Source organism: Rhinolophus sinicus, linkage group LG10 (assembly GCF_036562045.2).
Source record: "Rhinolophus sinicus isolate RSC01 linkage group LG10, ASM3656204v1, whole genome shotgun sequence".
NCBI lineage: Eukaryota > Metazoa > Chordata > Mammalia > Chiroptera > Rhinolophidae > Rhinolophus > Rhinolophus sinicus.
In genome coordinates this window covers 107,608,826-107,635,736 of record NC_133759.1, presented here as the reverse complement: position 1 = coordinate 107,635,736, position 26,911 = coordinate 107,608,826, and the positions used below count along the sequence as shown (strand labels likewise).

Genomic DNA, 26,911 nt, shown 5'->3' with positions numbered 1-26,911 from the left:
ACAGGACCCTAGGAGCTGTGAGGCGCGGCACTGCCGGGTACGTGGAAACCCTGCCCAGGAGGCTGAGAGAAGCTGGCCGTGGAACCGCGTGTGCGGCTTGTTACCTGCTCGGCCACAGAGCCATTTCTCACTTCTAGATGCAGATAGCATTTGCGATTGTTTTTTTCTGATTGTAAAAGTACAAGCTCCTAAACATTTTCAGAAAAATGACAAAGAGGAGAATAAGAATCACCTATAATTCTACCATCATCACCATTTTGGTTTGTATAACTTGACTTTTATGTGAATGAATATATGTATTTTCCAGAACACGAATGGAGCTCTATGTACTTATGGTTTCTTACCCGCTTTCTCATGTAATTACATTGTGGGCATGTTCAGTGTCGGGTCTACATTGTCACCTATTGGCGGCGTGGTCCTCTGTCCTTCACTGCATGCCTGTGTCCTATTGTGAACACATGGGTTCAGTGGGCTTTTTGCCTTGTAAATTCACAGTGATGATGAACATTCTTCAAATTGTAATTTCAGGCCTCCGAGACAGAACTTTCCTTGAGTCTAGCAGTAGACTGCAAATTGAGATTCTAAATTTTTAGTTTTGACAAGTTCTGTCTGTTTGGGGTTTGCTTTAATCATTTGATGTTCTCCGTAGAACCAAAAAAAGTTCTCTTTTCCCCCTAGTAAAATGGGAATAGATATTTTTAGCTTTAGGTGCCTGAGGCTTTCCTTTAAGGAGAAAGTCTTGTAAGTTTCTAGGTGAAGGATGTTACTAGTAATTGATACAATAATAGCAACACTCCCCATGGTTCCCATTTGTCTGTCCTCTGCTGTGTGCCAGAGCTTGTGCTGAGTGAGCACTTTGCATGCAGACTGTTAGCTCTCTGGTAATTCTTGCAGCGGTCCTTAAGCCCATTTTACAGATGAGGAAACAGGCATAACTAGATTAAATAACTTGCACAAGGCTTATAAGGGTGCAGTGGACCTCTAGATCCAGGAACAGACAACCATGGGTCCTTCGCTACACTGTAGAGGCAGAAAAAGTGTTTCATCATTTTTTTTTAACATATTTAAATTTCAAATGTAACCACTTTTATGTCTGAATCATCAGTCAGGATAGTCTGGCGCCTCAGCCAACTTTCCTTTAATAACTGCATATTTCTTCCTTGGATTTCCTGCTACCCTTTCTTTGGCTAATTCAAGTTTTACCTTCTGTTCCTCTGTTCTGTAGCTGGACAGCTGTTACACATCTGCGAGTGCGTGCAGCGGCTCTCTGTATCCTGTCTGTGTGCTCAGAGCCTTCGGAACGAAGCGTCTTGGACGGCACTGCGCGACCTTATGTTTCCTTGTCAGCATCCTCAATAATTCACGTTACCAATCAAACCGTTTAATGAAATTAGGTGCTTTTTCCCATCACAGGAGTAAAGGAAAAGAAGATAAGACAGAGTGGAAGGGGGGAAACCCCTATTAAAATGGGCGGGCTTTACATTCTGAAAAATACAGTGTTTTCCAGTGTGGGGATCGTTTTGTGGCTGTGGACAGTGGCGGGTGGATACGGAGAGTGGGAGGACATTGCTCAGAGGGGGAAAAGCCTGGGTTTCCAGAAGCTAAATGTTAAAGTTGAACATGGTTTGGATACAGATAAAAAGTTCTTTTGCCTTCTCTACTCGCTTTAAAACTATTCATTTTTTATTTTTGAGGTCATTTGGAGGGAGTCTCTTAGCTACCAGCCTGGCTCTTTCAGTGTGGCCTGACCCCTGAATCCCACCCTCCCACACAAGTGGAGAACTTGATTCTTTTTCTCACAAAGACTTCTTTCCAACTGCTCTGCTTCCCCTAAAATGCTCCCTTATCGGAGCTAAGTATTTTGAACAGAGCCTGGCTGGAGGGCATGTTAAGTATGTTCTTCTGTCCTGTAGACGTGGAAACGGATGAGCTTTAAAGCAAATGTATATACAAATGGAAACGCCCTGCGAAGGCAGGGACACACTGCTTCCTTTAATGAATGTGCTGTGAGGTCTGTTTTCTTCAACCTGCTGCTTTGCAGCTGGAAAGAAGGCCACGAGCTTCGTTTGACATAACGAAAGAGAAGGGGGGAATCAGGAAAATCGCTTCTTACACCATTCTTCTGGGCAGAGTTAAACATGGAAGTAAGGGGAAGTTTTCACGTTCTCATTTCCGTTATTGACGTATAGTTTTCAAATAGGAGAATCTGAGTCTGGATGAACCCGAGTGGTGATCTGGTGGCTGAAATCTAGTCCACCTTCCACATTTTCATGATTAAAGAAACAGACCGATGCAGAGATCGGAGGCCCCTGAAGTGTTCTCCAAAAAGCGGGGACTTGCGTATCCTGGATCCTTCCGCTCGGCCTGGAAGGTTACGTGTTCCCAGTCCTGGTGCAGTTTTCTGCTTGAGAGATCATAACATTTCAGTCAAGTTTATGAGATCTTGTTGGCTTGGAAGGCACACAAAGAATGCGACAGCCCATTTGGGTGGAGAAATACAAATTTGCTAATTATTGAAAACTTAGTTGATGTATATGCTTCCCTTTAGTTTCCTAACCAGGGCCCCAGGTTTTTCCAGCCTTGGGAAACCTGCCAAGCCTTTTGTGTTGAATAGCAGTCGTGATGGTGGTACCTTCGTTTTGGTCCCATCTTTAGTGGGGATGCTTCCAAGTCTGATGTTGGTTGTAGGTTCCTGCCCCTGATCCTTCAGTTAGGTTAAGACATCGTCTATTCTTAGTATACTGCTTTTTTTATTTTTAATCAGGAAAGGCTGTTGAAGTTCATCAAATGCTGTTTTTCCATCTATTGAGATGGTCATATGTTTTTCATTATAAGCCTTTCTGTACCACTTGACTTTTTCTTTTTTTAAAATCATTTGCACATAGCATGCCTACTGACTTGAGGCTTAGAGCTCTTTAAAACTCTAGCTTTGCAACAGTGTTACCGACTGTTTTTCCTTGAGTTTGATTTCTGCTTCCATCTGTTCCTTTCTGCTTTCTTTTTTGTAGCCATTTCAGCATTTCTAGGCTGTTAGTGATTTATTCTTTTCCAAAAAGTCTCTCCTGTCATTTCCTGGGTTTAGAGGCGACAGGAGCTTGCCCATGTGCCAGCTCTGCCCTCTTGACCCAGCCTTGGGGACTTTAAAACACCAGCCTTCCTTGCCCAAGTTCTGTATGTATATGAACTGTCAAGTTCTTGTGACCTTTGGGATGTTGTGTTGCTGCTTTACTTTGAGATCTGGCTGCGTATCAAAGCTTTAAATTGCACTACAAAACCTGACGACTGCGGCTGAAATTTCAGGAGATAACTGAAAGGTTCATAAGACCTCAGCCATGGAGTAGCTAGAAGACTCTCCAGCTGGGATTTTCAGCCCAGACTGCCGACCTCACCTTCCTTCCTGGACTGTGAGATAAAAACCACATGGATTCCACTGCGTTTGCCTGCTTTGCCCTAAAATAGCACTCCCCCACCTCCCCACCCCCACCTAACATTGAATTCCTCAAGCTTTGTGCCTTTTAGATGTTTGTGAATGGAAAGTGAAATGCCAGATGTTGTACAGCTGTATCCAGTCTGCTAAAGACCGGGCTGTGGTTCAGGAATGAGGAACTGCGCTCTGCCTTCTGGGCCAGCGAGGGGCTGGGGAATGTTGTTTGTAGGTGTGGCTGTGTGGTGGTGGTGGTGGGGGCGGGGTGGGTCTTTAGATGGAGCCGGGCCAGGCTGCCAGCTTAAAGCAGAAGCCAAGCACAGAGGCATCATTGCCTTTTGTCAGGGCACCCCGTTTGCCTGAGTGGGCTCTGCCAGGCTAGTGCCATGTGCTGCTGTCCTGGGCCCCCTGATGAGCACCTCAGATCAGTTCTTCTTTGTTTACAGACAAAATTGCCTTCTGTTTTCTTTTAAAAATATGTTCGGCGTAGGCTTTAATGTTTTGTGAGTGTCACAGTAATACTATAAGCCCTATTTGGACAAGATTCATCTCAGAGCTTGGTCTTTGCAGCCAGAGCAGCTTGTGTGAATACTTCACTGGGTACATGAAAGCGGAAATGTACACGTCTTGTTTGGCAGCATGACACAAATAATACTGTACTGTCTTGATTTATCTTATTGTTCGGACTTTATTAATATTAGGCATGGTATTCAATATATGACAGGCTGGCCATTGGTTTAGGGTTGTTTGGGGGCCTGTCAGTGTATGCTGCATGCTCTAGTTTTTCTACTTCTGTTGGAATACACAGAAAGGGAAAATGGAAAATAGGCACGTTCTGCCGAGTAGGGATCCTGGATGCTAGGGTTCCAAAACAGAAAGACTAACCAAACCCCTTATTTTTTCGAACAGCTTTATTGAGGTACAATTTATGATAAAATACACCCATTTAAAGCATATAATTCAGTGACTTGTAGTGAATTTACAGAGTTGTGCAAACATCACCCAGTCAATTTTAGAATATTTTCATCACCCCGACAGGCTCCCTCATTCCTGTTTGCAGCCAATCCATGCACCAACCCAGCCGCCACTGACCTTTCTGTCTCTATAGATTTGCCGTTTCTGGATATTTAACATCAGTGGAATCCTACAGTATGCGGTCTTTTGCATCTGGCTTCTGTCTCTTAGCATAATGTTTTCAGGAGTCATTTGTGTTATAGCAGGTAACAGCAGGTTTTTTCTCTTTGTTTTTTTTGCATAATAATACTCCGTTGTTTGGCTGTACTACAGCTTGTTCATCCATTCATCTGTTGATGGACATTTGGGTTGTTTCCACCTTTTTGGCTGTTGTAAACAGTGCTCCTTTGAACATTAGTGTGCAAGTATTTGTTTAAATACCTGTTTTAGGTTCTTTTGGGTGTATACTTCATGGAATTGCTGGGTCATATAGTAATTCTATGTTTAACTTTTTGAGAAACTGCTAAAATGTTTTCCAGAGAGACTGAACTGTTTTACATTCCGACCAGCAATGTATGAAGGTTCCAATTTCTTCACATCCTTGTCAACAGCTGTTAATACACTTTTAAAAAATTGTTACAGCCACCCTAGTGGGTAGGAAGTATAGTCTCATTGTGGTTTGGATTTGCATTTCCTAATGACTTGTGATGGTGAGCATCTTGTTACGTGCTTGTTGGGTATTTGTGTATCTTTAGAGAAATGTCAATAAAATCCATGTCCTTTGAATTTTTTAATTGGGTTGTTTGTGGTTGAATTGTAAGAGTTATTAATGTATTCTGGATACTAAAGTCTTATCAGATATATGATTTACAAATATTTTCTCCCCTTCTGTAGGTTATCTTTTCACTTTCTTGATAATGTCCTTTGATGCACAAAAGTTTTTAATTTTGGTGAAGTCCAGTTTACGTTTTCTTTTTTTTTGCTTGTGCTTTTGGTGTCATATCTAAGAATGCATCGCCAAACTCAGGGTCATGAAGATTTACCTCTACATTTTTTCCTAAGAGTTTATGGTTTTAGCTCTTATATTTAGCTCATTGGTCCATTTTGAGTTAATTTTTGTATATGGTCTGAGGTAGGGAGGGGTTCAACTTCATTCTTTTACCTGTGGATACCCAATTGTCTCAGCACCATTTGTTGAAGAGACGGTTCTCGTAAACATTTTCTATACGTGATTCTGTTTTTAGGCTTTATATTCAGTTTCATTGATCTTTGCTACCTATTTTTGTGCGAGTACCACACTGTTATTATTAGAGCTACAGTACATTTTGGTATGTACTTACCGACTCAAGCTTATTCATAGTATTTAGATAATCTCTGTCTCTGTTTAAGAAGCAGCATACAAATGCAGACTACTCTTCCTAATAGTTTATGTGAGGAGAAAAGAGATTGCGTGATAGCTCTAAGGAATGTGGGTTCGACAGGGATGGGATGGGAGAAATTTGAATATGTTTATATTTGTAGATTGATGGAAAGAAGCTGGCAGGAAGAGAGAAAGATAAAGCGGGGGTGTGGCTGAAGGAGCAAGGTTTTGGAGGAGGAAAGGAATGAAAACCATGGGCATAAGCTTCTGAAACTGAAAGATGCCTGCCTTTACCTGACTCCCTCCTGACGGCTCTGCTGTGAAAGCCAGAGTCTCGCTACTGGGCAACAGCAGCAACACACTTTTGGTTTTGTAAACTAAGTATGGAGGGCTTGAAAATCAGGTAAAATGTAGGCGTTTGACGTTAAGTGGGTGTATGAAAGCTCGTCATTCTTTCTCTGTTAGCTCTTGCTATTTAGGTTAATTTTTGCTTGAACGAGTGTAGTCTTTTCCTTTTGGGAGTGAGTTTTGATTTAAAATAAAGTAAGAAGGATTGAGGTTAAATAGTGAACTAAGAAATTTAGTTCTTATATGACATGTCTCGGTCCTATAATATTTGAGATTTTTATTTTGTTTTTATTGATTATCATCTCTTCACAGAGTTAAAAAAGGGTAGAATGGTATTTTATAAAGTGCTGCTTTGTGTGGTCAGGAGAATGATGTAGTGAGGTGCTAATTATAGAGAAGTAAGGGGAACTAGAAAGGGACCAAGCCACACGAGTGGCAGCCGCACCGGCGAGGTCTGTCGTCCGCATCCTCGCATTCAAAAGGGTTTTAAAGCTCTGCTTCTCTTTCTGTGTCTTCCTCTGTGTGTACATGCGTATATTCTGGAAGGATTGAATCTGAAATGGTAACTGTGGTTATCTCTGTGTGGGGGGGGTTAAAGTTGTTTTTTCTTTTCTCAATTGCTTTATCTGCATGAGCCTGTATTTTTGCTTTTTGTGCAATAGGAAAATTCAAAGAATGAACGAATTGGGTAGAGTTGTGAATCAGTGAGAATTACACGTGTGGAAATTGAAAAGGCAGCGTTAGTGTCATTTCATGGGTTTTGATGATTTGCCTGCTGGAGTTATGATGTGCATTACCAGTTCTCCCAGTTCTGGAGAATTAATTTGTGTGTTAAGTACCTAATCTCCATTCAAATGGAGAAGAAGTCAAGTATTCTATTCACTTTCGCTTGCTTCGAATAATGGAGAAAATGACTTACCTATCAGTAAAGGCTGCCAACTAGTGTTTAGTTTATGTTAAATTTATTAATTGATTCATTGGCTCTTGTCATGAGCAGGCCGACCAGAGTGTTGTGTGGAACTACTTTTTAAAATGTTCTTTTGTCAAATTAGTTAGGCTGTCAAGTAAAAATTAACCATCACCTGAAAATGTGGACCATTTCTTCGTTATGATGAATTGTAATCGCGTATCATGAATTGGTTCAGTTCTAGTCAGCACTTCCTGGTAACGTTTGCCTGGGCCGCTGCTTCCCTGGGTATTAAAATGTTAGTGAGTCCCCCAGGCCGGTGGGCATTATTGTTGTGATAAGCATGTGGGTGAGGAAAGCCAGGTAAGCCAGGTATGTCCCTCGTACGGCACAGACACGATGCTTAGGTGTAGTGTCCTGCTGCCACTGGTGTCACCTTTTTAGACTGAGGAAGCCCTGATGTTGACTCAGTGAAGATGGACCTTGGCAGCCTGTCTTTGAAAGTCTGGCTGGTGTTTCACTGGTGCTTGGACTGGCCCATCCCATCAGAGGCTGTGGGGAGCACCCTGGCAAGGAGGGCCCGCGTTCTGCTTGCAGGAGCCCTGTCACTGGAGATTGGGGTTTCACTGGAGATCGGGGTTTCACTGGAGATCGGGGTGTACCTGTTCCTTCTGTCTGGTCACCAAGGTATAGAAAACACCTGATTTTTTTCCTTAGGTGATGTATAAAGATTTTATTTATTGGGGAAGGGGAACAGGACTTTATTGGGGAACAGTGTGTTTCTCCAGGACCCATCAGCTCCAAGTCAGTTTGTTGTCCTTTCAATCTTAGTTGTGGAGGGCGCAGCTCAGCTCCAGGTCCAGTCGCCCGTTGTTCAAACTTAGTTGCAGGGGGCGCAGCCCACCTTCACTTGAGGGAGTCAAACCGGCAACCTTGTGGTTGAGAGGACATGCTCCAACCGCCTGAGCCATCTGGCTGCCCTGGAGCTCAGTGGCAGCTCAGCTGCAGTTCATTGTCTTCATTCTATTTGCGAGGGCGCAACTCGCTGGCCCATGTGGGAATCGAATGGGCAGCTCTGTTGCCCAGAGCTCGCGCTCTAACCAACTGAGCCACCCGTCCGCCTCGTGATGTATATTTTTTAAACTTCAAATTTTGAACTAATTATGGATTCACAGAAAGTTGTAAAGACAGTAGTACAAAGAGGACTCACTTGCCCATCACCCATTTCCTCTCATTGGTTACGTCTCATGTAACTAATACAATATCAGAACGAGGACATTGACACGGTACAGTGGGCACGTGTAGGCCCCATGTCATCTTATCAACGAATCCTGCAATCAAGACACAGAACTATTCTGTCCCTACGGGGACCTCCGTCTCCCTCCTGCTACATCTTTCTAGTCACACCTGCTCACTCCCCAACCGTCCTTAACCCCAGGAAACAACTACTCTGTTTTCCATCTCGGTATTTTTGTCATTTTGAGAATGTTATATAAATAAAATCATACAGTATGTGACCTTTTGCAATTGGCTTTTTTTCCACTCTGCATAATGCCCTTACAATCCATCGAAGTTGTTGTGTATAGCAATAGTTTACTGATTTTTACGGCTAATATTCCGTATTATGGATGTACCTTCACCTATCGTGGGACACTTTAGTTTCCAGTTTTAGGATATAAGTAAAACTGCTGTGAACATTTGTGTAGAGGTTTTTGTGTGGACATAAACTTTCATTTCTCTGGGATAAATGTCCAGGAGTGACGTTGCTGGGTCATGCGATAAGTGTATGTTTAGTTTTGTAAGAAGCTGCCAAACTATTTTCCATTAGACAAGAGGGCGTTCTGTACATCTATCCTGTGTAATCCCATCTCTATTCCTGGCTGTGCTGAGATGGTTGAAGGGATCCATGAGTGACTGGTCGGCTTACTGTCTCCCAAGAGCCTTCTGTGAGGATGAACATTCTTATTTCTTCCAAAGCGTTAGCAAGACACCGGCCGGCCACGCTCTTGGCTTTCTCTATAGAACACACTTCCCTGACGACGCAGCTCCTAATTTTATCCTCTGCAATCTGGATACGCTGAGAATGTCCTAAATCATCAAGGCCTGGTTCCTTTTTGCATAACAGTTATTCTCTCAATTTGTCTCGTTCCTCTTAGATTTTACCACAAGTAGCAAGAAGACATCAGGCCGCACCCACTTAAGGTGCACTTAATCACCTCAGTTAAATAGGTCTTTTCTTTTCTTTTTTTTTTTTTTTTTTTCATCGGGGTGACAATTGTTAATAAAATTACATAGATTTCAGGTGTACAATTCTGTGTTACATCATCTGTAAATCCCATTGTGTGTTCACCACCCAGAGTCAGTTCTTCCATCACCATATATTTGATCCCCAAATAGGTCTTTTCTGTCATTCAATTCAAAAGTCACTTTCACATTTTCATATTTGTTATAGGAACACCCTAGTTTCAGGTACCAACGTTTGTATGTATTTCCTGGAACTGCTCTAACAAATTACCACACTCTTGATGACTTAAGACATTTGTTCTTGTGCAGTTCTGGGGGTCAGAAGCCCAAAATCAGCTCCACAGACAGGGCTGTGCTCAGTGAAGGGGCAGGACGAGGACCTCGGCCTCACTCCCTCTGGGAATCCTGTGCCCTGCCCGCCTCGGTGGAGCCTCCTCGTTCATCTTAAGCCTACCTGTGAAAGCTTTCACACCTCTGCTTTCCTGGGAGGCACCTGCAGAGGCTGAGCAAAGCCCTCTCCTTGTACCTGCCGCCACTCCTGTGCGTGTAGTAAGACTTCCCAGTGGCCCACTAGGCAGCGATGTGCACACGTGTCCCACCTGGCCTGGGAGGGTGTGCGCTGCACGGCTGTTGGGGGCCGTGGTCTGGTGGAACCTGTCTCCGTCAGTTAAGAAGATGCATCACTATGTTATGTTCTACAAGGAAAAAGAGCTCCAGTGAAACCAGACATAACTTCTCACTTACAATTTTTTATTTATACTGATTGAAAGCACTTAGTTAAACATTGATTTCTTATAACCTTTACTCTTATGCATACATAAAAAAAAAGTGAAATATGAGCAAAATAACATGCCCGAGGTATTCCTGAAACTTCTTCACAGAACCCCACTCTTTGGCGTTACTCTTCTCTCTACACAGTTGGTATTTGTGTTTTTCTGCAGTGTTGGCCTGTGCCTCCAAAGGCGTGGATGATGCAGCATTTCTTAAAAGAAAGCTCCTTTATTGTTTCAAATTCTGTAGGTTCTTCTGCCGAGACTGCCTTGGTTTCACCAGAAGGTGTCATGAAAGGTTTGAAGCAGTAACTGCTCAGACCAGCTGGCTTTCCTCAACTGGTCCTTAAATTGTGCTTTGGATAGAGCCATCGAAGAATAGCAGTTCAGTCAGCCAGGCAGTAAGCATGTCCACAGGTACGGAGGCAGGGACCGATACATGTCCCACTCGGTTTCAGAGACGTTTTAAACGTACATCTTAAAATCCGTGGAGCATAGGGTGTCCATTAGTTCAAGGTTTTTACTTGCGTTCGTCGAATCTGTATCTCCCCACCTTTTTTGCCTTTGATGGAAGAATTCATTTTTACGTGTACATCTGCTGATTTTTGCTTCTGTATATTTTGAGGCCATTTTGCTGGATGCATATAAATTCAGACGTGTGATTAATGGAATATGTCATTGTCTAGTGACTTTATCTGAATTGTTTCGCCTGTATTAACATAACAGGACCGACTTTCTTTCAGGAAGGTTTGTTTGGTGTATCACTCTCTACCCTTTCACCTTCGATTGTTAGCTATTCTTGTATTTTAAGTGCCTTTTGTAAAGAGCATTCAGTTGGATTTTTTATGTTGTTGTTTATTTCTTTGTGTCCAAGTTTTAAACCTTGGTGCTTTTTGCATTTATGTTCATTGTAAATGTGTCAGTTATTTATGCGTAACAAAGTATTCCAAAGTGACGGCTTAAAACAACACTGGATTATTGTATCTCTCCACTCTGAGCTGGCTGCAGTTCTGGGGCTGCTCCTGTTGGGGCCTCTCACATGGAAGCATTCAGCCTGCGGGCCCCTCCCCGGTGACCCCACTCACATTTCCGGGGTCTCAGTGGAGGTGCCTGCCACAGCGAGGCTGTCTGGGGCTCTCTCCGCATGTGGTTTCCTTTCTATAGTACATTTCGTTCCGGGCTTCCCCAGACCATGGTGGCCCCAGGGTTCCAAGAAGCAGAGGTTTCAGACCCTGTGCAGTGTCACTTCTGCCACATTCTCTTGTTCAGAGGAAGTCCCAGAGCCAGTCAGGATTCAGCGGTGTAAAAAGATTCCTCCGTGATCAGAAGGGCTGCAGAGTATTGTGGACTTGTTTCTCAGTTTACCACAGTAAAAAATCAGTATATTTGAATTTCTTTTCCTACTCCTGTATTTTGCATTCTACATTTCTAACAGTTTTTCTATTTCAAATTTCAGCTTTATTGAGATATAATGAACATAGCTAATGGTTTTTCTGTTTCTCTTTTCTTGCCATTTTTTGGATTGATTATTTTTTCTCATTCCAGTTTTTCTTGCCCACTTTGGGCATTTTGAACTCTGTTCCAATTCCTTTCCTGCTTAGCCTAGAAATTTTAATATGCATTTCTAACTTGCCAAGTCTAAAGTTAACCATGTATATACCCTCTTCCTTCGAACTCTCACAACTTCAGAGCAAATTGTTTCTCTTCCATTTACATGTTGCTGTTGTTGGGTATTTTATCTTTTTTTATTCTATGAAGCGTTATTCTATGTAGTCACTTTTTCTTTGTTTCCTTCTGTAACTGCTCATCATTCACTAGTCATCTCTCCTCTCTCATCTTGCGTCTTTTCTCTTGAGTGAAGTTCATTCTTTTAGCATTTCCCTTACTGATGGCGAGCTGGTGGTAAACGCCTGAGTTTTTGTTTGTTTTCTAAAGACGGCATTTCATCTGCTCCAGAGAAGGCTGGTCAGAGAATGGGTGTCCTGGGACAGGTAGAGGTTGGTGTGATGGAGGTTGAGGGGGGATGACCGAGAGACTGGGTTCTCAGGAGGTGACGAGTGGTAGATGGGGGCACATCCTGTTCCGCGGGGAACCCGAGGCCTCAGATGCTTGCTGGCTTTTGCCCACCTCGCAGAGGGCAGAGACGCCTGGAGTGTGATGAGACCCAGAAGCACAGCTTCTTCGTATGATATTACTTTGGTCTTCGCTGGGAACTCATGCTCATTTAAGAGTTCAAATTGCCCGTTTTTGTAGTGTCACAGGGAGGTGGTATTTCTGACGGGGTTAAACCACAACTCCTTGTACAGAGCTCCCATTTAGAATTAACAGGACCAGAGGCGAAGCCCACACTTTGCCAGCGTTCGTAGTGTCCTGTGGAATTGGCCTGTTCCTGAGCTCAGAAAATACCAGGTAAAACTGAGAGTAAGTGACATCGGTTGGTGTTAGGACTAGGTAGCCACAAATATTCAGTTGTGAGTCACCTCTCTACATGTGATTGTTTGAACTCTGTTTTATCAACTGGTATCAAATTGCTGTGCAGTGGGTAATGTGATAAATTATCACATTTGACATATAGTGAGGGTTTCTTGCCACAATTCATACTTGTGGAATATTCTCTTCCCCTAGGAGAGGGTGTAGAGCTGCTGGTTAACTTAGAGAGAGGAGGCGGGCGGCGCATTTGTAAGGGAGCCTTTAGATATTTCCAGCAGTAAACCAAGTTGCATTGCAGCTTCTGGGTAGATTGGAATCTGTTAGACAATTAGATTATTAATATTATTTGAAAATCAGAAAATACTTAACTTTGAGATACTGTTTGCTTATATTTTAATGTCAATATGTATGATAATTTCCCATTTTTCATTGATTCTGATTTGCAAATTTTTCCACATTTTAACATCTCTGAAATGGAGGATATATCTTATACTTCATGGGATCTTAGATTGGTTGTTGGTGGAACTCCCTACCCACCTTGGTGAAACCCCCCTCTGATATCAGTATTTTTAGATCTAAAGTTGCTGGTTCTGCAGAGAAGACCCCCCCACCTCCCAGGGTGGTGCAGGTGGGGCAGAGGGCTGGTTGCCAGCGGTCTGGGAGCCCCATGGGGAAGAAGACTTGGGGGGGGGCAGTATTGATTACATCCCTTGACTTTGGTGTGGTGCCCTCACGCTCACGTATGCTGGGTGTCCCCTGGTCCCTCTCTGCTACCCCCTAGAGAGAACTAGTCTTCTGTGGAATGGGAGAGGAGGAGAAGGGAGCAGACAGCTTTCACACACCTCCCTCCTGGCTTCCTTATCAGTCTTCCCCCCCGCCCTGCTCCTCCCCCCCCCTTCCTCCAGACTTAACTGGAGCAGTTCCTCAGCCTCTGGAGGACTGTGGGTGTCAGGTTACCCCTGAGTCTGTCTCCCTGCAGTGTTCTCCCCCCCCCATTAAGTCAGTGACTGCTGGACTGCTGGTCCAGTCTTCTGGTTTCTAAAATGTGTTGTTATTCTTTGTCTTCCCATCATTTTTGTCCTCGTGGGTTTTTGAGTTTTAAGAAATTGCCTTACTATAGTTTTAGCAGAACTTGCTTATTGAGACTTTGATTTGCATTTCCCTGATGATTTAAAGAGCTGACATCTTCTCATGTGCTCATTCATATTACGGAGTGTTTCCATCTTGCGCGTATTTAAGTCTTTTTCCCGTTTTCTACTTTTTTCCTTATTTGTAGGAGTTGTATATTCTGGATACCAATCCTTTGACAGTTTCTGGCTTGCTCTTCACTTTATGGTGTGGAACTTTTGGTGAACAAAGGTTCTTAATTTTAATATTGAGTTTATTAATATTTTCCTTTGTGATTTATATTTTTTCTTATTTAAGAAATACTTTCCTACTCTGAAATTATAAATACATTCTCCTGTTTTCTTAAAAAAATTGTGTAGTGTTGCCTTTCACATTGGAGCCTTTTTCTACTTGGAATTGATTGAATATATGTATGCTGATAAGAGGGATTCAGTTCCATTTTTTTTACATATAGATAGCCGATGTAGCACATATATTGAAGAGTCCAGCCTGTCCTTTTGAGCTCAGTGTCAGCTCTGCTGTAAGTCAAGTATCTGTCAGTTTGTGGGTGTTTTTATGGCGACTGTTTTCTGGTTCGTCTGTTAGTTTACCTACCCGGGTCGTCTTGATTTGTTTGTACAACCTCTGGATGTTCTCTTGCTGTTTACTCAGATTCTTAATCTTTTGTTTCTTTAAACAAATTAATGAAATAGAAATTAAACATACACTAGAAGACTATTAAAATCAAAAGCTATTTTGCTGAAAAGCTTGATGAAATGAAATAGTTCTAGCACAGTCACGTGCTGCATAACGACGTTTCGGGCAGTGACGGACCACTACACAGCTGTGGTCCCACGGGATGATAGTGGAGCTGAAAGATTCCTGTCACCTAGTGACGTCGTAGCCACCATAGCATCATAGCACAACACATTACTGGCGTGTTTGTGGTCACGCTGGTGTAAACAAACCTGCGCTGCCAGTCGTATAAAAGCACAAACAGTCCTGTGTAGGGCGTACTTGACAAAGATACAAACACCGGGTTAGTGGTTTGTGTATTTACTGCACCGTACTTCTCATCATGATTGTAGAGCACTCCTTCTACTTATGTAAGAAAAGTTTGCTGTAAAACAGTGCGCGTTGGTATGCTGGCAGCTGCCGCCTACGTCTCGTGTTTACCGCCACTCTCGGTCGCATCATTTTCTCTTGATTTAATCTCATGTTTTGTACGGGAACGGGCTGTACAGGTGTGTAACCCCGGAGCACCAGGCTGTACCACACGCCCAGGTGTGCAGTAGGCTGGCCCATCTGGGTGTGTAAGTGCCCGCTCTGATATTCGCACAGGATGACACTGCCTAAGGACGCATTTCTCAGAACGTGACCACATCCCAAAGCAGCAAGTGACTAATCAAAGAGAGAGAATAGGGGAGGCCGGATGCCTCAGTTGGTTAGAGCGCGAGCTCTTAACACGGTTGCTGGTTCAATACCCGCATGGGATGGTGGGCTGTGCCCCCTGCAACTAAGATTGAAAACGGCGACTGCACTTGGAGCTAAGCTGCGCCCTCCACAACTAGATTGAAGGACAACAACTTGACTTGGAGCTGTTGGGCCCTAGAAAAACAGTTACCCAATAAAAAAAAGAAAAGAAAAGAGAGAGAATAGTAGGAATGGAAAATACTGCAGAGACTAAACATTAATAAGAGCATATAATGAACAACTCTGTGTCAATAAAAAAAAAAATCCAGCAAACATCCATGTACTGGCTACTCTATGCCCAGTGCCCTGGAACTCCTTAATGTCCTTCTGGAATGCATTTCCTCCCCCCCCAGCCTTCTCAGAAGGAACCCCCATCAAGAGTGTCGTGTTAATCCTTCTTGTGCTTTCATCTATGCTCTGCTGTACACACATGCGCATCTGCCAAACACGTGCAGATTGCTGGGCTCCACCCCTGCCCTCTGCGACGTGTCACACACCGTCAGCCTTCAGCCTGCTCCTGTCGGTTCCGTTCTGAGTCTCGTCTGTGCTGATGGACTGAGTTCAGCCTTTTTGTTTTTCATTGTGTGGGATTCTGTTTTATAAATATACCACAGTTTATTCATTTTCTTGCTAGTGGAACTTAGCTTGGTTTTCTGTTACAAACAATGCTGCTACGAGTAGCTTACTTATCCATACGAGGGTTCCTTTGGGATAATAAATGCTCACGTACAGAGTGCTGGCTTGTTCACGTGCCCGTCTTTAACCTTACTAGATATCGCCAAGTTGTTCTCCAGAGTAATGGTTGTTTGCTTAGTACTTTTCTTTTTTTCTTTCAGTGCCTGAAGACCTCTCCTTAGAAGAGAGAGAAGAACTTCTGGACATTCGTCGAAGAAAAAAGGAACTTATTGATGACATCGAGGTAAAAAAAAATTTTAGTTTTCACTTTTAGGTAAAACCGTGTCAGTAGCTTCATGACAATGTAAAAAATGGGTATCTAGTATGTGTATATCTGAACCACACAAAGAGAGTGAGAGAGTTATCCAGGTTGGTAAAGCAGAGACCGTGCTCACCAGGCTGTGCAAACTCGGGGGTGGAAATCAAGACATCACGGGCCTGGAGTCAGCAGTAAGTGACTCGTGACGCCAGAGTCACAAAGGGCATTTTTAAACAGCAGCAGCAATCTGTAGATGTATTGCTCTCTAAAATTCTATAATGAGACCTGCTTTTGTGTACCAGTATTCTGAGCACATGGAACATTGCCTGTCACATTTTGGGCACTCTGATATCTTTTAAGTAAGTAAATAACATATATGGAGCTCTAGCTGCTCCCCACGCACCTGCCGGCCAGCTGGTTAAAGTAGCATGACAGTAAAACAGGCAGCTAAACACTGTATTTAACACATCCGTGTGCTCAGAGGACAGAGTGGTGGGGGTCCCACAGGAGAAGCAAAGGAGTAACACCAGTCTCGGAGAGTAGAGTGTCTGTAACTGTTGCAGAAATTATTCAGAAGACCAGCACTCGCTGCTTCCCGGTGGGGCTTTCTTGGGAAATCAGTCAGACGTGGCTCTTCTTTCAGGAACGTCCTAATCATTGTCATGCCAAAGTAAATTTGGCCTCACAGGCTGCTGGCTGCAAGGCCAAGCCTTGTCCAGACAATAACTCCTTTCTAGAGCTCGCATTTTAAGTCTGAAGTTTCTTGGCACACAAAATAAAAGCGTTCCTAATAAAAATTTCTTTGTATTTGAAAGATAATTCGTGGAACTTTTTCTTCTAAGATTACCCTTCGTGCTTGGAAAAATCAGATAACCCAGAGTAGGTGCTTTGGTTGAAGAATCAGAGTATGTTTGAAGGTTAATGAACTTGTGTGGACATTAGTAATAGTAGTCTGTGGAGTCACATAGAGCTCTCACCACCTCAATTTTGGGTCGAGAATGCTGACGCCCAGAGAGGTTAAGAGGGTTGCGAAAGGTCTCTCAGCCAGTAAGTGGTGGAGTCACATAGAGGGACGGGGGACTCTGTCCCTTCTGGCGTTCTTGGCATGTCTGAGGGCCATGGGGGGCGGGGGGTGGTGGTGGTGTTCTGTTTTCACCGCCTGGGCTCTGTCCATGGTACTTGGTCTCATGCAAAGTGCTGGAAATCATCCTGAGTCTGGTGGTTAGGGGAACTGATCTAAATTCGTGTAAGCCTCACCTTCTGTCCTCGTCATCCCGAGGACGTCGCCTGCCATGAAGGAGAAGGCAGGTGGGCACGTGGAGGTGATGTCTCACAGCTGCAGGAAGTGAACTAAGAACTCGTTGCTCTTGTCTTGCTGCTTCCGTCTTTTTACACCTGTGATTTCTTCCCAGTGTCCCTTCCTGATTTTACACACAAATCCTCTAGAACCTGCCTGGTAGATAACTCTGATCTCCTTCTGATGAGATGTGGACAAATAATTTTTCTTTCTCCTGTATTAGGGTGACTCTGATTAGGAGACTCTCTCTGCAGCAAGAACAGGTATTGGTTTTTCCATACCTGTGGTGGGATCCAGATGAGACCTCAGGGAAGTGGTACCTGGAAGGCTAACATTTCTCTGAGTCTAGGAGGAGAATGGTAAAGACCCCCCCAACCCCCACATTCTCTTCTTTTTTTTGACAGAGACTGAAATATGAAATTGCTGAGGTGATGACAGAGATCGACAATCTGACTTCCGTGGAGGAGAGGTAAGTAAGCGGCCACAGCGGCGCCTCAGGGAGTCGTTTCCTCTGAACTCCCCCGCTCCTGCCCTTCGTGCGGAGGAGTCTGCGTGCTTCTTTCCCCACTTTCGCTACTTCCTCCCATAGTTCAGGAAGCAGCACAGGCACCTCCAAATTAACCTACACAGAAGTAACCTTTCTGTACAACAGGCCACTATGTTTTTCTTTCATCGCTGCTTCTCGTCATTAGCTTTTTCTGAAGAAGTTGTCAGCTGTAAAAGAGCCACAGGCAAGCGTGGGGAGGGCTCTGGGAGCCTTTCCCTCAGGAGTTGTCCTGAGGGGCAGTGGCCAAAGGGCCATGGTCAGCTGCTCACTGCGCTTTGTGCGAATGTCCAGTAACAGTTTCTTACTTATTTCTAATGCATAGCAAAACTACTCAGAGGAACAAGCAAATAGCTATGGGAAGGAAGAAATTCAACATGGATCCCAAAAAGGTAAGAGAACATTTTCAGTTGTCTGACCTGCGAGAGAGATCCATCGGTTTCCATGGCTCTGCCTTTTGGACAAAGGTGGTCATGCACCTCATGGAAATACGGAGAGTTGGCGTTAAATTTTTATCAAAAAATGGGCTGCTAGTGAGTGGGGTGAAGCAAAAGTATCTGTTGAACTGAACCCTGGACCCAAAAGTCTTTCTTTATGTCTGAAGTTCTGAGTGAGGATGGGTTTCTCGGGAGCCAGCCCCTTGGCAAAGCTAGGCCAGCTCCCTGTTTCCTGCTGGAGGCAGAACCCAGGGCAGGGAGTCTCGTGGTTTGTGGGGTCCAGCTGGGCAGAGTTTGCACTTTGTGGTTTGATGGGTCAAATGGCCCAAGTAAGAGGATGCTCGTTATTCGTTCATTTTAGAAAGATGTCTGTGTGAAAGACCGAGGCACTGTCCAGATTTAAGCCTTGGTCTTAAGTGGGATCTTCTAGTAAAACATCCCACAATAATGAAACCTGCAATGTTTTTGAGCTAAAGGACTTAGCAGAAGCTATAAATCCAGTTGTGAGATTGTTTTGGTTTTGGAGGAGAGTGGGCCCCCTCCCTGCTGATTTCTGACCACGGAGCTGGTTCACTCCAGTGCTCTCTGGTCTTTAACTGGTTTTCACCTTTTAAAACATCTTTCTTATTCTTTTGCTTTTGGCATTGAGCCTCTGTGATAATTATTTGTTCATTCAATAAATGTTGACTATGGGAATTACTTTGTGCGAGGTTTGTACACTTACATTACTAGGCGCAAGTGCAGTTGCAAACGTTATTTAAAGAAATACGTGTCATTTTCCCCTGTTCATGGTTTGCAGATTTGGATTTTCTTAAGGTCCAGCACGGCTGCAGCTGCAGGAGGGTCTCTGTGTAACTGGTGTGCTCTGGCCCCACCGAACGTGCTTCCAGTTCTCTGCTTACGGGGCATAAGTCAGCTCCAGTCATTAGTGGGAGTAACTGTGAACACTTGGTAATGATGTGATATTTGGGGTCAGTAACAAGTTTTTATTTTCTTTAGAAGTTGAGTTTACAGAGCTGAACTAGCAGCAGATATATAGTAAGCAGTGGGAACAGCTCACAGGGGAGAGAGATCATTTAATAAGTGGATGTTTTGCGAACGGAACTGTATGTTAAAGTGGATCCCAGGACGGCGCACCAGGAAGTTCCTGCGTAAAATCACATCTTGCTCATGAAACACACAAATGTCTGTACCTGTTTACATGGCGCTGCCAGTCTGCACCCCGTTCTCTCTGTCAGGTTCTTGCCTGTCTTCTTTGTTGGCAGATACTGTGTGTCAGGTTTACAGTAACAGGGGCTGGCATTTATTGAGCACTTGCTCTGTGCCAGGAGCTGTGCTCAGGAAGCACTGTAATTAGTGCGCTTTAGTCCCCACAACAACTGTGTGAGGTGGGTTCCCCTTCGTTTCCTGTTTCACACTGGGGGAAAGTGAGGCACGGAGCAGCCACGGAGCTCCCCCAGGGCCCTGACAAGGACCCCGACTCAGGCTGCGCTTCCTGAACTGCTGTGGACTCAGTGGGTGTGTAGGTGGCTTGATCTCGCCTGGATGTCCAGGACCACTAGTCAGCCCTGGGGCCTGCCAGCCACGTGGCAGGAAGTGGGCGTTCCGTCTGCTGTGCCTGGGCTGCGACAAACTGCTCTACAACTTTGCTTTACACTCTTCACCAATAAGATTTTTTTAAATATTAGTTATTAGTTCATTTGACAACTTACTTGTAATTATATTGCTCAATAGAAGCAGACGGCACATGTTTGCTTTAGGTGGGAAAAATTTATCAAAATTCTCTGCTTTTGTGGACTGGGTGATAGCACTTGTTTTAGTCAGCTTGGACCGCCATAACAAAACACCACAGACTGAGGGGCTTAACCAATAGAAATTCGTTTTCCCACAGTTCTAGAGGCTGGAAGTCTAAGGTGAGGGTGCCAGCAGGGTCGGGCTCTGGAGAGGGCCCTCTTTGTGGCTGGCAGATGGCCGTCTTCTTGCTGTGTCCTCACGGCAGGTGAGCAACCGTCTGGTGTCTCTTCCTATATGGACAGTAATCCCAACAGACCAGAGCCCTGCCCTCGTGACCTCGTCTAACCCAGGTCACCCCCCGAAAGACCCGTCTCTTCATACATTGCTTCAACTCACACATTTTCAGGGGATGCAGGTTCAGTCCATAACAGCACCAATGATCTCACATGCTTCAGACATAATTCAAAATTGCATCTCCCCCCCACCCCTTGTGCCTGTTAAACCATGTGACATTGTGAAACGCAATGCTATGTATTGTCAGCGTAAATACACTGTTTCAGGCTAGAAGGATGTTAAGTCACAGAGCGGTGACATTTGGAGTAAGGACCTTTGCTTTGTTCAGGTGCATTAGATACCCAGAAGTAGCACTTGGATTTATAAATGAAAGAGGAAAGATGGATTAGCTCAGGGAAGCTGAAAACACTCTACAGCCTCTCCCTTGTATTTCCAGTTTCCTAGAAGTGCCTTTAAAAATATAATAGATAAATCTATAAAAAGCAGGAGTCCCTTCAGTGGAGTAGAAATTGAGGAATCTCCGAAAGACACCATGAATGAGAGCCTGAGGCCCATGCAGGAAGGGACAGCAGTGCCAGGGCTTGACACGCTCAGGGTCTGCGGTGTGGGGCAGAGGCCCGCAGGGACATCCAGACTGTCCACCCTTTGCTGCACCCTTTGCTGAGCTTGCACTGAGCAGTAGTGTGTGCCCCCAAGTGGGAGAAGAATGGGGGGGCACTTAGCTCATGAAAACAGGCTGCGCCATGGGCAGCCGGCATCATGGGGAGGAGGAGCCGGAGGAGGAGAAACCTGCCCCCAGAGACCAGCTGCTGAGCACCCACCTGGCTGTGTGACCTCCTCCGCCAGGTCCCTGAAGGCAGCTACTGTAAACTCCAGAAACAGACGGCATTCAGTTAGGCTGCGGAGAATCTTAGGACAAAGACGCGTACCTAACCAGGAATCACCAAACGTACGAGGAGACTGACATGAAAGAGACATGAAACTCAACAAACAGAACTAACACTGGAGGAAACAGACCTAATAGAAGCAGTAGAAGGAAACACTAAAAGTAGGATATTTTTAGATATTATAAATATCACCAAAGAGATATGGTAGGATGTTCCTTATCTATGATACAAAAACAGGGAGTTGTAAAAACAATTCAAGGAAATAAAAAACTGTGACACGTAAACACCTGAGAGCCGGGCTGTAAGCTGGAGAGGACTCAGCTGAAGACTGCATTCGTGAGCTGGAATTTAGAGCTGGATAATTCTCCCCGTAGTTTTGCACAGAACCCCAACGAGACATGGAAGATGGGTCCAGCAGTTCAAATTTTGCCTAATAGAAGTCCTAGAAGGAGAGAGAAGAAAATGGAGTGGAGGAGATATTTCATAGAAATATTGGGATATTTCAAAACTAGATTAAGATAAAACTCTCAGATTCAAAAGGCTCCAATGCCAAGCTCCACAAATTTTTTTAAAAGACCTATATGTACATATATTGAGTGAAATACTAGGAAACTTGTGGATGAAGAGAAATCCACGAAATTTCCAGGAAGGAAATACCAGATTCTCTAAGAACAAGAATCATAAAAAACTTGTTCTCAGCAACGCCGAGTCAGACAGTGGGGAGACTGCTTCCCAAGGTCTGTGGAGAATTGACAGAAGTTACCCACTGAGACCTTCTGTGATCTGCAGAAGCTGAGTGATGGGAACAGTCCACCTCTAAACCAGAAATGAATCCAAGGGTCAGATGCTGGATAAAAAAGAAGCCAGCAGAACTGACGGTTACATCTGAAAGACTGATGGTTGAAGGAATATTTTTAAAATGAAAGTCTCAGGTTATCTGAACATATAAGTAGCCAGGGGGAAAGGAAGGAGGGAAGTGAAAGTCGGCTAAAGTTTTCTGGATGTTGATAGATGAAGGTAAGTTTAAGACTTGTTAGAATTGTAAGAGTAACCAGTAAAACTAGCACTAAAACAGGATTTCTAAATTATTAGTGTTTACCTAGTAGATTCATTTCCTGCAGCTTCTGTAACAGATGACCACAAACTTGGTGTCCTAACACAACAGAAGTTGAATCTCTCCCAGTCCGGAGGCCAGAGGCCAAGATGAAGGTGTGGGCAGGGCGGCTCCTGCTGGAGGCTCAGGGCAGGGAGCTCCAGGCCTGTCCCACTTCTGGTGGCCGCCAGCAACCCTGGCGTTCCTTGGCTTGTGGCCACACCAGTGCAGTCGCTGGCCTCCCTGTCACGTGGAGTGTGACATCTCCTCTTCTGTCTCGTACAAGGACATGTGCCACTGGATTTAGAGCAGGTCTACTTCTGGGTCCATCGTCCCCTGCTTCTGCCTGTTTCACACCCCAGACACAGTCCGGTCTCCTTCTAAGCCTTTCTCTTTGCCGCTGGCTTATGGCTTCGTCTTCTCTTCTGGTCCCTGGCCTGGGCTCACCCCAGTGGCTCCATGTTTCCCATGACCAGCGCCTCACGCAGTCTCACAAAGGGAGCTGCAGCTTCACCTGGTGCCTCTTCGACCTTCCGTGTGAAGCGCAGAAGAGAGAACCTTGCTCAGAGCCTGTTTTCTCATATCCTTGGATGTTGTTTCATAGACTCTCCAAGATGCTCGCTGGTGTTTGGGGGCATTGAATTTTAGAGCAGGTCACGAGCATGCAGAGGAACTCATGGCAGCCTCCGCCTGTCCCATTCAGTTCTGGGGCATGGCCGGGGCCTTGTGACCACAGAGTTCTTGCAACGCGTCTGTAGACAGCTGGAGGGCTGGACAGGTGCAGGGCCCGCTAGAGCCATGGCCCGGCCAAGGGTGCGCATCCACTGCCCAGGACAAGACGTGCGTGGGGAGCGCGTAGGGCGCCCGGGGCGTCTCCTCCTAGGGTAGATTCTACTCCATCTCCATGGACTAGTGTTGCCTTTTCTGAAACTTTACATTAATGGAATGAAAATATACTCTGAGTCCTTTTACTCCGTGTCACGGCTGTCAGATGCATCCATGCTGTTGAGTGTTTATTCCGTCTCTTTGCTGTACAGTCTTCCATCATAGGAATATACCAGTATGCATTTATCTGCTCTCATACTGACTGACTGCTGGGTTGTTCCCAGTTTCTAGAAATTCTAAAGGAGGATGCTGTGGACACTCATGCATTTTAAAAACTCTTCAGCTGGACCATGGCCGGGAGGGAGCTCTGGTGACACTGAGAGCTTCAGCTGGAAGGTCATCTCTGAACTTGTAGAAACAGCCTGAGGCAAATTGAGGACAGAATTCCCTCTTCCCTTCCAAGCTTTGCCAATGTGTATTTTGAAACCAGCTCAGTAGCTGTGTTGGGTTGGGTAAAGTTCTGCTGTTCTGAGGAGTTCTCATGAGACAGCACAGCTCGTCCTGGCCAGGACAGCCCCTGCAGCGTTTCATTCAGAGACGGCGGCTGCGCTCTGTTGGTCCTTCATGCGGCCTGGATTCTGACTGCCTTAAGCTCAGTGGCATTGTAGTCAGGTGACGAGTTTAGTCACAGGTGCCAGTAAACCCCAGGAGGATCGCTCACACGAGGGGACTGGCGTCTCGCCCAGCAGAGGTGGCTGCGGGGTGTCGGGGGCCTTTCCCTCGCACCATAGCTGGTGGGGCTCTGATCGTCACTTCTGCATTCAGGCAGGAAGGAGGAGCGGGGAGCATTGTGTGCTCACGGGTCCCCTTTATCAGGACACCAGCAGCTTTCTCCAGTCCTCCCCACGGACCTCGGTCCGACCAGAACTGTGTCATAAGGTCGTTTCTAGTTGCATGGGAGGCTGGGAAAGTGATTATGTAGTGGGGGAAGGGAAAGGGAGAGGGGGCTTGGGACCCAGTCCCGGGCTGGCCACCCTCGGAGGACGTGTTTCCCTCAGACACCACAGCTCCGTCCCCTGAGCTTGGGAAATTTGGTGTTATTGTCACCGCTGCCTTCATGGTCGCTAATGACCACTGAAAACAGTTTGTTCAACAACCTGTTTGTCTTTCGGCCTGTTCAATGGCCAAGAGGAATGAAGAGGCATGAGTGTGCTTTTCTTTGGTGGGTCAGTGTGGTGTGGTCGTGAGATGCAGATCGTGCTGCTGTGTTGTTTGTGTGCAGACCACAGCATCATTACACGCGCTGTATTTCTGTCCCTAAAGAAGGAGACTGGGTGGCCCCCCTACACTTACTTCCTTTCTCGTGTTCATCTTCAGGGAATTCAGTTTCTCATAGAAAATGACCTGCTGCAGAGCTCCCCAGAAGACGTGGCCCAATTCCTGTACAAAGGAGAAGGCCTGAACAAGACTGTCATCGGGGACTACCTGGGTGAGAGGTAGGTTAAGGCCAGTGAGCGGCCTGCCCTCCATTGCAGGGTCTGTCACCCACGGAGGTGCTTCACCTCGGAGCTCGGAAGTGCCCCGTCAGGTGGCAGCCATGTGAGCGCCAGCCTCACAGGTGGTTTGAAGATGGAGAGAATACGCAGGAACCACTGGGGCAATGCCTGACAGCCCAGCACGCGGGTGCTCGGGTGTCGGCCGTGGAGGCTGGTGTTTGGGGTCTTAGGACAGTCTCTCAGCCTGACTTAACCAGTGTGGAGTCGTCAGTACTCTGTGAAGTCTCCTTCGCACTAACCTGCAAACAGATGTACTGGGAGAGTGTCTCAGCTTTCAGGCACGCGAAACTAAAAACCACAAAAATTGGCTCTAGAAAGTGTCTGTCTTAAAATGACTGCAGTCGTCTCCATGGGCTGTGAAACACCCTCCCTTTCTTTCTAGGGATGAATTTAACATTAAAGTTCTTCAAGCTTTTGTTGAACTCCATGAGTTTGCTGATCTCAACCTTGTACAAGCGTTAAGGTGAGTGTTTCATCAGGTGCTGTTAGAGAGGAAGGGGAGGCAGGAGGAGACTCAGGGAGTGCTGCCCACACCTGCAGACACTGACGCCCCTCATTTCAGGTGGTCTCTCCAGTGCTGCGGGCACCGGGAACCGAGAGATGGGCACAGCTCATGCTGGCGGCTCATGCTGGCTTCGCTGGGCGGCTGGTTCTGTGTTCTGTTCCCGGTTCCTTGCTGTCTTTCACTTTAAATGAGATGGGGCAATTGCGTGCGGGCTTCCTGCTCTCTGTTGTGGCCTGGTCTCAGTGCTGTCCAGCCACAGGCCTACTTCCTGCCTCGTTTGGCCTCAACGCTAACCGTGTGGACACCCACCGTGTGCCAGGGAGGGTATGGACTTCCTGCCCTTGGAGGCCATCCCAATCCCAGTCTTGTCTGGGTAAAGCCAGGTATCACTGATGTGATCGGGGTGACAGCCCTCCAACCCCCCAGTGATGCTGGGGTCTGGGGTATAGGGGCCACATCGTCTGCTCGAGCCCCCTCCTGGACCACGGAGAGGCTCTGCTTTCCATCCCAGCCAAGGCACCAATGGCTGCACCCCAACCTGGGCTGCGCTGGCTCTACGTCTGGTCTGGGTCACCAGGAGTCTGCGGGGTCCCTGCTGTGAGCGAGCCCCCATCTGCTTTGCCCCAGCACAAGCCTCTCGTCCGTCGCTCGTGGCCATCCATCCCTTGTGGCCGTCCATCAGCCGCAGACCGGAGTGTGGCTGCGTTGCTCTCTGAGTATCATTGCCTGGTGCTCAGCAGCTAGTCTGGGCTGAAGAACGCACTGCCCTCTGGGAGTCCTGCAGCTGGGAGTTGGGGGTTTCAGATTCAGGTTTTGAAAACTCTCGGGGTCTGGGGGTGAGTCCATGCGTGGTCATGGCGGCCAGGATTCCATTCCTTTTGGCCAGTCTCTCTGGCCTGGAGCCACAGGGGTTCCTGACTGGCTCCTGCAGGTGACAGCGTCTGGCAGGGGGCTCCTTGCTGCAGCGCTGCTCAGTGGGTCCTTGGCTCTGCCTGACCCCAGCTCCCTGTCATCCCTGTGCCTCGTCCCCCATCTCAGCGGGAGGGCTGTGGCACTCAGCCCGGAGCAGGGGCCTCTGCATGGCTGAGGCGCCGTGGAGGCGGCTTCACTCACCTGCGTAGCTGCTCCTAGCGCCCCTCCTGGGCAGGCTCGTGCGGCCAGGACCACGGAAGCTGCCTTTTGTTCTCCAGGCAGTTCCTGTGGAGCTTCAGGCTTCCCGGGGAGGCGCAGAAAATCGACCGCATGATGGAGGCGTTCGCCTCCCGCTACTGCCTGTGCAACCCTGGCGTCTTCCAGTCCACAGGTTAGTGGCAGCTGTGGCCCAGCACTTGTCCCTGCTCGGGGCCCAGATGGCCAGGCCTGCTGTCCCCCGCCAGGTGTCCCCAGGGCTGTCCACCCCGTGCACGCAGGTCCCCTCTGAGGTGGTGACCCCAGGCCAGTTTCTCAGCACGGCAGCTGAGCGCCCCCTGCCCTCTGCCCCTTTCAGACACGTGCTACGTGCTGTCCTTCGCCATCATCATGCTCAACACCAGCCTGCACAACCACAACGTGCGGGACAAGCCCACAGCCGAGCGCTTCGTCTCCATGAACCGTGGCATCAACGAGGGCGGGGACCTGCCCGAGGAGCTGCTGCGGGTGAGCTGCTGCTGATGCCGCACCCCTTGCGCTCCCTCCTCCTCGGTCCCTCGCTTGTCCTCGATCCTCGGGCTCAGGTTCTGCCTGTGAGTGCCGGCAGCACCAGCTCATTGATCTGACAGCATCTTGAGCAGACCTGGGACCCGCTGAGCT

At 46.4% G+C, this 26,911-nt stretch overlaps 1 protein-coding gene across 5 annotated transcripts in view; it reads left to right on the top strand.

Moving 5' to 3' along the window:
- The window catches only part of CYTH3 (cytohesin 3), a 63,938-nt gene that overhangs the window by 27,303 nt on the left and 9,724 nt on the right, over positions 1 to 26,911 (top strand). The window contains exons 2-9 of one of the 5 annotated variants that reach the window (XM_074313938.1): positions 1,226 to 1,342; positions 15,854 to 15,936; positions 17,653 to 17,717; positions 18,118 to 18,184; positions 24,440 to 24,558; positions 25,001 to 25,081; positions 26,314 to 26,426; positions 26,610 to 26,758. In XM_074313938.1, the coding sequence (XP_074170039.1) occupies positions 1,226 to 1,342; positions 15,854 to 15,936; positions 17,653 to 17,717; positions 18,118 to 18,184; positions 24,440 to 24,558; positions 25,001 to 25,081; positions 26,314 to 26,426; positions 26,610 to 26,758 (794 nt within the window). Of the gene's footprint in view, positions 1 to 1,225; positions 1,343 to 6,018; positions 6,142 to 7,454; positions 7,681 to 15,513; positions 15,577 to 15,853; positions 15,937 to 17,652; positions 17,718 to 18,117; positions 18,185 to 24,439; positions 24,559 to 25,000; positions 25,082 to 26,313; positions 26,427 to 26,609; positions 26,759 to 26,911 lie in introns of those variants that run through there. The other 4 variants (XM_074313940.1, XM_019757555.2, XM_019757554.2 and 1 more) reach the window with 4 other exon arrangements.